Below are 12,509 nucleotides of genomic sequence, written 5' to 3' on the forward strand. Positions count from 1 at the left end.
GTAGCTAATCTTGAGGCCACCCGCATCATCAAATCCGTTTTTCGATAATTTGCCATACAAGTCGGGCAAAACTAGGCGCAGCTGACCACAGCGTTGAGGCATTTCCGACATTATGCCGCACTTTCAAGTTCCGGCGAGTTGCTGACAGAGCACACGACCCAATACCCAATCGCGTTTGCCGCAGTCCCGAGCGATGTAGCGCTTCAACGTTTCTTTATCGCCCGCTCACTTAGGCAGCCAAACAAAAGAGCCAATGAACTGTCTGTCGCACGTGCAGGCGTATGCTCGAGCAACGCTTGCCACTTGAACCTGTCGCGGCTCATTCGATGTTGCACATGACCTCATTGATCAAAAACATGTCACCACGCTCGACAGCTAGGCTTTCGTTTCACTGCAATCCATTCGGCCAGTATCGTATCCAAGGCGCTGCTCCTCCTACAATCGTTCGATCTGTCTGACGGTTCTTCGAAGCCGCTGCTCAACCAGCTCCAATAGTCATCATTGGCTGTAGTTCTAGAAAAGAAGAGATTGAAAGACCAGATGGCACAGATCGACACCAACCAGGATCTTCCGCCAGACTATACGGTAGATGCTGGTACTGTCTCAGAGAACTTGCCGCCAGATACACTCCGCCTGGCTGGCCGATTCGTCCACTCCGCCAACACCCGGAATGCGGATGCGCCGGGAATCTTCGAGATCAACCACCAGATAGACTTCTTACGAGAAACCGATAGACTAGTGGAGTTCAGCCGCATCGACTACAGCATCAAGAGACGTCTCAATGAGTCGAACCATCTGCCCGAAATTGTCACAAACTCGAGGCACATCTTCAACTTGGAGCGCCCTCCAGCCATTCTCCAGGAGACTTTCCCGTACTACATCAAACCAACATCTCGAAGTGGCCTGGGCAGCATTGGGCTCAAGTTTTTGAAAGTCGGCAAAAGCGAATGCAAGGCCTGGCTGGTGGGCCGGCGAAAGGCGAGTGACAGGACCGAGTATTACGAGGCGCGAGAGCTACTGTTCGACGTTCGCCGCAATAACCAAGTTTTCGACTGGCTTGACGGGAATGGAACACGAATAGCAGTTGAGGAGTCCAAGAGCGGCATGTACAGTCTCAATATACTGGTATCCCTGGACCGGGCGATGCGAGATGCGCTGGCGGCCGTGTGGTGTACCAGGCTTTGGTATGTGCGAGCTGTGTTGTTCCATAAGAAACGTACATGGAAAGACAGTAAGCACCTGATTCTCCCTTACCGTGACTTGAATGGCGGATTTGCTTACCTGACCTCCACCAGGGAAACACATCATGCAAACCTGCACATGGGATCTGCCAAAATGAGATTTGGGGCCAATGGTTGAACTCAGGGCGTGTCTCTTCAACTTTGTAACTTATACCTTACATATATCAACAGCCAAGACCTTGTGATACCCCCTACTTCCCATTTGTAAGCTCTTTCCACATTGAATGTCGTTGCTACTCCATTTCAGATCGGATCCGAAGCTCTTGATAGCGGATACAGACCCGCTTTTCGAACCGGGGCTGCCGACGCCGATGCCGGGGCCACTCCTTCCAGGTCCCACGTCACCGGAGTTCTTCCGGCAAAATTTGCATCGGGAAGGCGCTTGGGAAAAGCGTGCCTACCCTGCCTGAACTTGTGGTCTGACATCATCGGCGCCATTCCAGAAACTGCATTCAACCACTTTACGCGGCGACATTCGCAGTTCACCACTACCACCAGCCATCTTCCCGGTTGCGAACATAACACCTGCATAAGGTAAATATTCGCATCCGCATCTGCATTCACATCGCATCCACATCAATCGCCTGACTCATCAACTGGTACTCATCGAACCCACTCTACACGACCACTGATCAGCGCTGTCAAATCCACCCCACCTATCGTCGACACTACTCTCAACACCACCCACCTCATCTCACCGTTTCCCCCGATAGACGGCATCACCCAGCAACGAAAATGGACGGACCGTATGCTCGAGAATTGGCAACTGCCATTGCAGCCATACAACACGGCGCCAAGCTCAGCCGCCGCGTCCTCGTCAAAGATGACAAGGGCGTCGTGACAAAAGAGGACCTCAGCCCAGTCACCGTTGCCGACTTTGCCATCCAGGCCCTACTGACGAGCACACTGCACGCCGCCTTCCCCGACGATAAGTTTGTGGGCGAGGAGTCCGCTGCTGACCTCCGTGAGAATCCCAAACTCCTCGAGTCTGTATGGGCGCTGCTGCAGCAGGTCGAGAACGACAAGACCGCCGACTCATTATGCAAGCTGCCTACGTCACCAGAGGAGATGTGCGACATGATTGACTGGTGCGGTCTTAGCGATCCTTCACCTACTGGCCGCTTCTGGGTGTTTGACCCCATTGACGGAACAAAGACATTTGTGCGGGGCGAGCTCTACGCCATCAACGTCTGCCTGATGGAAGAAGGGAAGCAGAGCGTCGGCATCGTCGGTCTGCCGCTGCTCTCGGCTGACGCGAAGGCGCCGGTCAACAACGATTCCATCGACCCCACCGGCACCGGCAGCATCATGTTCGCAGTCAGAGGGCACGGAACCTTCATCCGGCCGCTTCCTGGCCCGATTGACCTCGAGCCCACAAAGATCCCCCGCCACGCCGACGTGGAGACGCAATCCCTGGTGTCAGTGACATGCATCGAGGGCTCCGAATCTGGGGCTCCGGGTATCCACCAAAAAGTCGCCGAACGCCTCGGTGTAGCGTATCCGGGCAACGATCTGCTCGGCTGGGTTTTGCGGTGGACGGTCCTCGGTCTCGGCCAGGCAAATTGCACATTCTGGGCCTACAGGCGGCGTGACCGTCTCGCAAAGATCTGGGACCATGCGGGCGCTATGCTACTTTTTGAGGAGGTTGGCGGTAAGGTCACCGATGTCGATGGCAACCCGGTAAACCTCGTAGCAGGACGGAAGATGAAGGCAAACTACGGTTTCATCGCGGCACCGCCATCAGTCCACGCCAAGGTTCTAGAGGCCGTCAGAGAGACGCTGAAGGAGGAAGGTCTGGACGAGCTCTTAGGCTAGGGCGTGATTAGTCGGTCAGCGTTTTCGGGAATTAAGAGACAATCGATACCTGCATTCTCATTTCTCGACGCCCGCTTGATTTCTCATCTTTCCCACGCCCTGCAATATGCGGAAAAACGAAATTTGCCTCCGAAGGTGCGAAATGTTCGCCTAAATGGTGCCCTTCCCGCGATGCACGCATTGCGCGGCGGCAAGAGTCATGTAAGCTTCAAGTGGTTTAAGGTTTCTACCTAATGTATCAAGCTTCACATAGTCACGACTCGGCAACTACGGATAGGTACTCAATTTAGTCCTTATCGCATTGAGGACTCTGTGCTTCTATCCCGCTCGGACAGACTTGCTAGGAAGCTCTTGCTGTTATACTAGAAACCTATAAAATACAGCACAACTCCTAGAAACTTTTCTTCCGCCCATCTTTGGAATCACCAGCTTGGCTACTCACACTCTTTTGCCCATTCACTTCTTCCACTCTTTCAATACTATTCACTCATTACCTCATTTCACCATGCGCGTACTCGCTACTCTTCCTCTCCTGGCCATGGCTGCCCTTGAAGTCGCTGCTGGCGACTTTTCAGCGACCTGCTCTGGCACGTCCTACTTCTCTACCACTGTCAAGTCATCCTGTCAGGACAATTACCAGGAGGACTCTTACTCGACCGACTTGGATATGACCAAGTGCCTGGCCAACGTCGGAGGCAGGGTTGTCGTAAGTCTTATGCCCAGAAGCTCAAGCTCTGCGTCGCGGCAACGTTGAATTCAAACTAATGTGACTCATTCGTAGTGCCGTCCTTCCAAGTAAGCCACACCCCTTGAAGTGCAACAGTCCTTATACTGACATATTGCAAAAGCCCATCGTTCAAGTTCTGCGACTGCGGTCTTGGCGGCGACAAGAAGCAGATCTTGAACTGCCGCTGCACTGATTCCACCGGAACGAAGAGACCTTCGTCCCTGAACCTAGGTAAGATGATCATGGAAAGTTCATCCATTACCACAACAAGTACTGACTAATTGACCTAGACACGTGCCTGAGCAACATCAACGGAGACCTCAAGTGCTAGAGGCCCTCTCAATTTGAACCTTATTCCGGTGTAGTGGGATATTGAAGAAGAGACAGGATTACTAAACCAAAATGGAGCATAGCGAGCGCACCTTTTAGTTGCTAGTCTATTCAATAGAACATTCAGCGCTTCATTCTTCTACTTTAGGCTTAATGCGTCTAGAGATTGCAGCGAATCAATGTCTATGAATCCAGAGAATTGCTCTTACATATCATCGGTGCATGCAACCGGTGAGACCATGGCTTCCTCATTACAATCTCAAAGCTTGAAGCGCCAAGGCTTACTACCAGCGCTTCACAAACTGCTTTCTTGGCGACGACTCGCGTTATCAGATTGCACCTCACTTTACTCAAAAGCCCAATCTCTCACGAGTCACCTGGTCGTTGCGCGCGCCAACGGCATGGCCAGACCGACCGCCCGCAATTTTGAGCCATTTGCCTGACTCGTAGTACGAAATGCGGTGATTTAGGGCGCCGTCCAAGCCTAATCTTATTCTTTAGCAACGAGCATGGCGACGACGCCGGGGCCGCCGGTGCCGTAGTCTGGAACAAATAATCAATTATCCTTTCTCTGCCTCATCTGAAAAGCACGGATTTGCTCTCGCCGCAGCGCTCTGCAATAGGGAATTACTGGGTCAAACATGAGACGAGGCGCGCCAAAGCATCGGGTTCGATCCGAACTTTATCGAATTAGTTCGTCTCATCGCAATCTTTCGAGATGGTATCGGGGAAAACGCTCGTGGTTTGATGCCGAGCCGTTGGCATGACTCCCGTCATGAACTGCCTGCCGACGTTATATATATGGATGTCAAAGACGAAGGGAATTACACGTCAGCCTAGTCTTTCAGCCTTCAACGCCAGTCACTCATTCGCTCGTTCACTACTTGCTCAAGTCTCCGACTTCGATTCACTCTTTCGAAACTCTTTCCTCGCCAACTCAACATGAAGTTCTCACTCGTCCCCGTGGCCATTGCCCTCTTCTCTACTGCCTACGCCGCTCCCAGCGCGCCTGCCACTGAAAACGCCGAGCTCGTCGCTCGCGGCAACTGCCCCGCCGCCCAGGACTGCGCGTGCACGGCGTAAGAACACCACCTCTCTCATCAACCTAGCATTAGTATATGAATGTTGGACTAACTGTGATATTCTGGGGATGTAGCAAGTTTGACAAGTACGCCAACCCCAAAGAGTATGGCTCTACCGTCTCGGCCCGCATCTCTGGCGCGGACCGAGGGCTGACGACTTCGGACTGGCGCGGCGCCAACGGCTACGGCAGCTCCTCTCTGTGCAGAGTCACGGTCAACCGTGTGTGCGGCAACTGCAGGGCCTGGAAGACGACGACGGACAAGTGCGGATACTACAGCCTGTCCGAATTCAGCTGTGTCAACGCTTAATTAAGCGACTGCGGCTTTCATTCTATAGCGTTCTTGATGCGTAGCATTAGCATTGTATTCTGAAGCGGATTCTATTGATCAATTACATTTCGTCCATGGTACTGAGATGCGTGAGCAACAAACACATGGTGCACCAATGTATCATCCAACTGCGGGATGCTCATACCTGCGTGTTGGGGTGAGACCCCTTCAGTAACATCGGTTCTTACAGCGTATCACATTGAATTGCAGTTATGAGCCAGTAGAGTCAGGGAGCAGTCATGCCCTGCGGTATTGATTGAATCGCTTCTCATTGGCAGACATGTGTGTCACTGAAAGCAATGAAAAGACCGTCAGACGGAAGATTGATGACGATCGGGTTGCCATGTGTCGCAGCCGATGCCTTGGCGCTGACATTTCTCGGCTATCCTGCTACCTAATTAGTGCTCTCGCAGCAGCAGCCGTGGTGGAGAGTGAGCTGTCAGGTGTTTCTCCGTCTTCTATGCCACCATCAACGTCGCATGCAACTTGTTCGCGGAGTCAATTGACATGCAGTATGGAGTTTTGGTTGACCGTCTCGAACGAGTGGAACATTGAGGTATGCGCAGGGATGGAAGTTGATAGGGTCGCTCGTTGGGCAACTGTACGAATGTCACAGATTAGGACTAGTGCTGCCGCAGTTGCATGGGTAGCTCACTGCGTTCTTGAACATGATCTCTAGATATAAATATAGGTGTTGAGCAGAGCTTTTCCGGATTGATTCATCTCGAAAGAATCTTGTCTTGATCCGACAAGACGTTTGCCAAATCATAAGTACTCATTGCGCATCTGTATGGAATCATGGCACCATCTCTTATCGATTCATATGGCTACAAGTTTCGCCAGACGGAGCTTCACATATCAGCAGAGCAGCTTGACCCGCTGAAGCACAAGTTCGATGAAGTGGGGTCAGAGGCTCTTGCAGCTCTAGATGGCATGTTCCCTCCCCCACCACCTCGGGCTGGGTGGTACGCCAAGGGGAAGCAGGAAGACCCGCAGCCTGATCGCGATACATACGCTCTGCTTCGGGACCATTGCGAGAAGGATCCGAGACTGATGAAGCTCTGGGCCGAAGTCAACGCCGTGCCTGAGTGGGTCGACTGGGGCCAGATCAAGCGTGGGCAGGACGTCTTCTACCGCTACGCGCCTGCTGCAGTTACTGGGTTTGCGTTCCAAGGACTGCTGGCTACGACTGTAAGTGTGGCGAGAAGAAGACAGAGATGTTATAAACTCTCGGCGAAGATGCTAATGCGATCTACTAATAGGGCGCCTCGTACCGACCGGCAGAGACATTGGTTCGTACAGGCGGTCACTCTGCCAAGGTCGCCAAGAACAGACTCTTTGAGACATTTCAGCTCCTTCTGCAGGTCACGAAATCCCTCGACGACATCAAGCCTGGAGGCGAAGGCTTCGCTTCAGCCGTGCGCGTCAGACTACTGCATGCCGCGGTGCGAGGACGAATCCTGAAGCTCAACACACAGCGTCCCGGATACTTTGATATCGATAAATATGGTGTTCCCATCAACGAACTTGACTCGATGCAATCTGTGTGTGCATTCTCTACCAACCTCGTATGGCTGGCTCTGCCCCGACAGGGTATTTACGTTCGCCACCAAGAAACTCTAGACTACCTCGCTTTATGGCGATGGGTCGGCTACGTCCTGGGTACTCCCCACTGGATCTTGGAAACACCTGAGCGGGCATTGGCATCTATGGAGTCGCTTTTGAAGGCCTGTCTTGCCCCGAGCAAGAACTCTCGAGCCTTGGCCAACAACTTGGTCATTGCTTTGGACGGCGTTGCTCCCATTTATGAGCCGAAAGAGTTCTTCGAGGCCGGAACTCGCTTCATCAACGGAGATGAGATGTGCGATGACGTCGGGCTTGGGAAACCTGGTCTGTACTGGGATGCTGTCATCAGAGGTATCATCTGGACTCTGATGGTGATTACTTATATATCACGCTCTATCCCTGCCTGGGATAGGTGGCAAATCAAGGTAAGCCCGCTACGAAGTTTGATAGGGCTATCCAATGATTTTCACGTGCTAATACAAAGTCGTTAGACATTCCGGGCTCTGTTCTGGGATTACATCGTGGAGAACAAGGATACCCTGAAGGGAGGATACAAATACGAGTTCAAGTACGTGCCGCATCATGATGCGAAGACTGGCGCCGAGACTGCAGATGGGCCGCGACCTGCGAATGGTGTGGGAAATTTGGAGGTATTTGGCCTCGTTGGATTTTCCATTGCTATGTTGCTTGCGACCGGGCTCTTGACTACGGTAGCTAAGCTGGGCTTCTCGTACATGGCCAGCAACCCTCTGCAGGCAATCGCCGCTAGTAGCCCCTTGAAGCCTTGATCAAAGAAGGTTTAGAGTTCTTGCATGTATTGAATCAACGAAGTTATCTGACTCTCGAAACTGTCTTGCAGTAACAGGTGCCTGTCACCTTGTAAATGGACAATGCCTGGTCTCAGCCTCTCCTAGACTTCCCATCTCCCACCGCCCCTCCCTCCCATCATCCCATTCACGAAGTATTTCCATGAGACACAAGGGGGTGGCAATTTCTCGTGATAGATGCTCAATGTCTCACACTTGATAGGAGTTTCAGGCTTTTGGTGGCCTACACATACTGTCAATCTTGGCCCTGAAGTGCTTTTGAGAGCCACCGCCACCATACATGCAACCACCTAGCCCTTGGAACGTCTAGCCGCGATTATTTATACATGACCTACGTGAACCAACTGTCAGATAATTCACAACACCACCATCAAACCCTCAACAGTCTAGTGGCCGTACATCATGCGAATGAATCCTACCGCCTAGACTACAGCTGTAGGCTCGAACACTGGAGTGGTAAAGCTAGCCATAGTCCACCATAGCCCCCACGTGGCGTTATTCTAGCCTACCTCGAACCCGCCGGGGCTGAGATAAAGTGCAGCTTAGTCTGACATGGAGGGTAGCTTAATCCCTGTCTGTTGCGGCTAGAGGGCACAGAACAAGAACGCCATAGTAAGCATGCTGTGTTTCCCACACAGCCTGCTCGAGTCACATTCTCCAATTTGACGGTGTAGAGAGAAAGGTTGAGGCCAGCCTTATAATTATATTGGAACGCATACTTTCGCAAGAGCATTACAATGACATAAAATCCTCAGGGGTTTCCTTCCTTCGTCGGCTGACAAAAAGTCAATGACATTCGAGGTCTATCTTTACTTTCAAGTTTATTGTCTTGGTGGCCGGAATACTAGCCAGTGGACCATCATGGGAGCTTCCATATCGATAGCGCAGTGCAAGAGCCATTACAACACGACTGTGGACTGCAGCGTCACCCCGGACGGATCTGGAGGTTTTCAGACTATCGCTGGCTATGGACGCGGCGAAGTCCCTCCCGAGCCGGACATCGCGGGCATTGGAGTGCGTATAGCTGCCACTCATTATTCTTTTGATGTTGAGATTTTAACCTGTTTATAAGATTGTTTCCGTCTTTATCGCTGTCGCATCTTTCGCCTTTGCCATTGGCGTCTTTGACGTTACATGGACTATGGTAAAACATTGTTCAAGGAAACATCAACGGTAAGACATCGCCTTCAGAAATCAAATGAATATGGATATCAAGCTAATAGCAGGCCGCTGAGTAGGATCAAAACTTCTGGTTTTCAAAGACCACGTTGGGCTAGCAAGTTTAGTCGATCGAAATTCTTTCAAGCTCTCGTCATCTCTTGCAGCGACCAACAGGTCTTCACAGGTGGTGCCTACCTCGTGACCATTAGGTTTTGGGCAGGCTGTTCCATAACCGCTTACCACTACAACATTGTCGCAAACATGCTACTGATCACTTGTGCGACGCACCTCATGTCCGTTGTCATTTCAAAGAACTACTTCGAAAGGTTCTTTCTCGCTTGTCTACGAGTCTGTTTCATTACAGCCGTATTCGCCATGACTGGACTCTTACTGTCAAACCAGAATGCCAGCAACGACCTACCTTTTCCAACAAAGGTGCCGCCCAGTAATGAAACAGAAAGCTTGCTGTTTTATCATGCTGTGTGCTTTCAGACTGGGGAAGACAGCATTGAACAGTTGAAGCACCTCCTACTCGACTCAGTAAGAAATGGAACAGCGGCGGAGAAGGCATTATTCCAGAGCACTCCGGGAAACTACATTCAGGGCTGGAACCTCTACCTAGTCATTCTGATTTGGTACGGTGTCTCCATTCTTGCAGAGTTGGGCCGATGCTGTTATCGAAGTAGGAGAAAACATCGCGAAGCCGCCGAGAATAACGGTTGGCGCAAGCACGACAACTATTTTATCAAAATTTTCTCCGGTGTTGGTAAAATCTCATACGGAGTATATCTTATTGGCGGAATAGGCATCTGCGGAACAACAGTGGTGATGTCAAGCCTTTATATCATGAGTCTGAGACGTTGGGTGAAAACGTCGCGATGGCTCGAGCTCAAGGAAGGCGGGCAGAGCGAAGAAGACGATGCAACCTCCTTTGGGCAGCTTGTGCCAATTATCTTGGTGGGATTGACGGCATTCACATTTCTCTCGATACTGAGCGGTAAGTTGTTGTGCAGTCCTTGATTATCTATATGTAGAATGGCTAACCCTTTGCCAGAAATGTGTGCCGAAGGTCGCAAGTCTTGCCAAACCAAAGACGGTTACTCATCAGTCACCCAACATCGCAAAGGGAGTGGCCGTCTGTGATGAGAAAAGTCATTATCGATGCGCTCTCTGCTTGACGAGAGAAGCGTACCTAACCGTGTGCAGGAAGGCTGTGCGATATGCTTAACTCTCAGGTATCTGTCATTACTTACTTGCCTTGCTTGTGCAACCTGAAAATGCGGCGGATCAGACGGCGGACGCGTGCGCGATGAGCGGTTGGAACGGGAACGTTGGAAATTACACATGATATACTTAAAGATTGGGATATCATGCTCCCGTACAAAGTTGCTTAACTGCAATGAGCGGTATTTTCATGTTTTTGTTTTCTCTTTATAACGTACTTAGGTACAGTCTAACGCATGCTTGGATATCACGTAACATATTTGTTCTATCGGTACTTCAAATCGTCCCTTAGAGCCGGTCTTGCACCAGAGTGCGCTGCGTCTAGTTCAGGCGTATTTGATGCCGCAGCATCAAGTTCGTAAGTCGGTTGCATCGCGGAATCCATCTCTGCCCGTGGTTCCGGAACTGCAAGCTCGTTCACCCCGCCACCATTTCCTCCGTATCCCTGTCCAGCCTTTCGTTCGTACGCCCACGTCGAAGAGCTCGCCTCTGTCGTAGGTGTTGCATCAGCCGAGCTTCTCTTCTTCCTCCGCCAGAGGAAGAAGATTCCCGCAATGATCAGGATTCCGCCGGCGACACCTCCGACCGCAGCACCGGCTATCGCCCCGGTGGACATTGAGGTTGAATCGTTCGTTCCCGATGGCGTAGCGGAGGCCGTAATCGCAGTCGTGGCGGAAGCTCCGGCAGTAGTGGTTGCGGCCGTGGATGCTGCAGTCGCAGTCGCTGATGCTGTGGCAAGTGTCGAAGTCGTCGATGACGTGGAACAGGATGAGGTGCTAACTGTCTCGGCCCAGAAGATATCTGAAGCAAGTGCTGTCGCCGTCGTGGGAGTACACAGCAGGGCGATTCCGTTCGAGTTATCGCGGTATGTCCCGTTTTGCCCGGATTGGCAGCACCATCCACCATTGTCGAGCTTTCCGTCGACCCCCCAGAGAGTCCAATCTGAATTAGGACACTATGATGAAAAGTAGGATCAGCATTGCTCCGATGCTCGAGGAGCTGGATTGCAGTTGCCCTCACCTTAGGGTACTTTAAGGACAAGTCCCTGCAGTCAGAAGGATCTATTGATCTGGGATCAGGATCATGTTGATTGAAGTGTCGAAACAGCGTTTACCAACCTTCACAACAGTAGTTGCCCACGTAGTCACCATCTCCAGTGCATTTGAAGCCCGAGGGGCAGCATCTCGGCTGCGCTCCTGTGCCACACTCGACAGGTGCGCTCGGCGGACATGACCTATCGTTTCGAAGCGCCCATCCTCCTTTATACGCGCATTCTTGCGCGAAAGACGCATGGACCGCGATGGATGCCGCGGCCACAAAAGTTTGGAGGCTGAATCGCCATCGATTCGCGTCGAAATCCATGGCTTCGAGGTGCAAGGACAGGACAAGTTTCCTGGAATTATGGTTGTCGCGGGGAGAAAGTTGTGAACAGGGTTCCCTGAATGGGACCAAGATCATTAAACATTAGCGGGAAATAAGTTCGGCTGGAAGATGAGATCCGCAACGCCGCGGGTCGAAGGGGCTTTCGTCAAAGGATTCAGCTTATGGGGACCTGAAGGGTCAGCCCTGCGGGTGGCTGCATAATTGTTGTCCTCCATACGAGACGAAGCTGGTGCAACGGGCCGCTGGTTCGTCGGTTTAGCGGGTTGGATTCTGGCATATGGCACCATTGGGTGCAAAGTCATTTCTTCTTACGCGCTGCCAAGCGTTGGCAAATGAGACCTTACTGCCTGTTTTGCCCTGTCCTCCCGGTCTAAGCCATCCCAAATGAGGGAAGTGATCACCGAATTGACCATTTAACTCGCCAAAACACAGCAAACACGACCGTCAGATTTTAGGACAGTGGAAACGGCCGCTGAGCCTGGCTGCTTAGATTTTGTGGGCATTTGACATCCAGGCTGGATACTATGGGGGGTCGGCTCCGAGTTGGCTGCTTACATTTTCCGAATGAGACAGAGGCGATGACCCACTGGCTGTTCTGACACGTCTGGTGAGAACAGTGGAAGCGTCTGGCACTACGAAGTACTTGCAGCCGACAATTAGTTTGCTGTGATAGTTGTACTGTTCTCGTTCCCAAAGTAAGTGTTTGATTTCATGTATGTACACATGTTTTCGTGCTTCTGACGCGGGCTTATTACTCCGCCTGGGCGCAGGCATACTTCAGGGGGTCGGGGAAAGACCCGCTAGACGGAAAGCAAAACGAATA

The 12,509-nt window shown here is 51.7% G+C and overlaps 7 protein-coding genes across 7 annotated transcripts; 6 read left to right on the forward strand and 1 right to left on the reverse strand.

Annotated features, from left to right (window-relative positions):
• Positions 1-326: 326 nt before the first annotated feature.
• On the forward strand, positions 327-1,750 carry BDZ83DRAFT_234636 (uncharacterized protein). The gene is made up of 3 exons (XM_060501831.1): positions 327-1,220; positions 1,282-1,445; positions 1,685-1,750. The coding sequence occupies exons 1-2, from the start codon at positions 541-543 to the stop codon at positions 1,283-1,285; spliced, it is 684 nt and encodes a 227-aa protein (XP_060357282.1). The 5' UTR covers positions 327-540; the 3' UTR covers positions 1,286-1,445; positions 1,685-1,750.
• A 226-nt stretch (positions 1,751-1,976) lies between these two features.
• Positions 1,977-3,056, forward strand: BDZ83DRAFT_758894 (3',5'-bisphosphate nucleotidase; the record flags this gene model as incomplete). The annotated part of the gene is made up of 1 exon (XM_060515109.1): positions 1,977-3,056. The coding sequence occupies one exon, from the start codon at positions 1,977-1,979 to the stop codon at positions 3,054-3,056; it is 1,080 nt and encodes a 359-aa protein (XP_060357283.1).
• Positions 3,057-3,594: 538 nt separating this feature from the next.
• On the forward strand, positions 3,595-4,114 carry BDZ83DRAFT_595308 (uncharacterized protein; the record flags this gene model as incomplete). The annotated part of the gene is made up of 4 exons (XM_060506782.1): positions 3,595-3,762; positions 3,838-3,851; positions 3,905-4,014; positions 4,074-4,114. The coding sequence occupies 4 exons, from the start codon at positions 3,595-3,597 to the stop codon at positions 4,112-4,114; spliced, it is 333 nt and encodes a 110-aa protein (XP_060357284.1).
• Positions 4,115-4,656: 542 nt separating this feature from the next.
• On the forward strand, positions 4,657-5,504 carry BDZ83DRAFT_736433 (uncharacterized protein; the record flags this gene model as incomplete). Its single annotated transcript, XM_060512997.1, has 2 exons — positions 4,657-5,192; positions 5,270-5,504. Exons 1-2 carry the CDS (start codon positions 5,056-5,058, stop codon positions 5,502-5,504), a joined length of 372 nt encoding a protein of 123 aa, XP_060357285.1. The 5' UTR covers positions 4,657-5,055.
• An 819-nt stretch (positions 5,505-6,323) lies between these two features.
• Positions 6,324-7,879, forward strand: BDZ83DRAFT_595312 (uncharacterized protein; the record flags this gene model as incomplete). Its single annotated transcript, XM_060506783.1, has 3 exons — positions 6,324-6,716; positions 6,788-7,516; positions 7,583-7,879. The coding sequence occupies 3 exons, from the start codon at positions 6,324-6,326 to the stop codon at positions 7,877-7,879; spliced, it is 1,419 nt and encodes a 472-aa protein (XP_060357286.1).
• Positions 7,880-8,582: 703 nt separating this feature from the next.
• BDZ83DRAFT_644919 (uncharacterized protein) lies at positions 8,583-10,460 on the forward strand. Its single transcript, XM_060509791.1, has 4 exons — positions 8,583-8,932; positions 8,991-9,091; positions 9,157-10,076; positions 10,134-10,460. The coding sequence occupies exons 1-4, from the start codon at positions 8,708-8,710 to the stop codon at positions 10,220-10,222; spliced, it is 1,335 nt and encodes a 444-aa protein (XP_060357287.1). The 5' UTR covers positions 8,583-8,707; the 3' UTR covers positions 10,223-10,460.
• Positions 10,461-11,344: 884 nt separating this feature from the next.
• BDZ83DRAFT_234708 (uncharacterized protein) lies at positions 11,345-11,940 on the reverse strand. Its single transcript, XM_060501832.1, has one exon. The coding sequence runs from the start codon at positions 11,759-11,761 to the stop codon at positions 11,414-11,416; it is 348 nt and encodes a 115-aa protein (XP_060357288.1). The 5' UTR covers positions 11,762-11,940; the 3' UTR covers positions 11,345-11,413.
• Between the last annotated feature and the right edge of the window lie 569 nt (positions 11,941-12,509).

This window comes from Colletotrichum acutatum, assembly GCF_030867785.1.
Source record: "Colletotrichum acutatum strain CBS 112980 chromosome Unknown BDZ83scaffold_283, whole genome shotgun sequence".
Classification (NCBI taxonomy): Eukaryota; Fungi; Ascomycota; class Sordariomycetes; order Glomerellales; family Glomerellaceae; genus Colletotrichum; species Colletotrichum acutatum.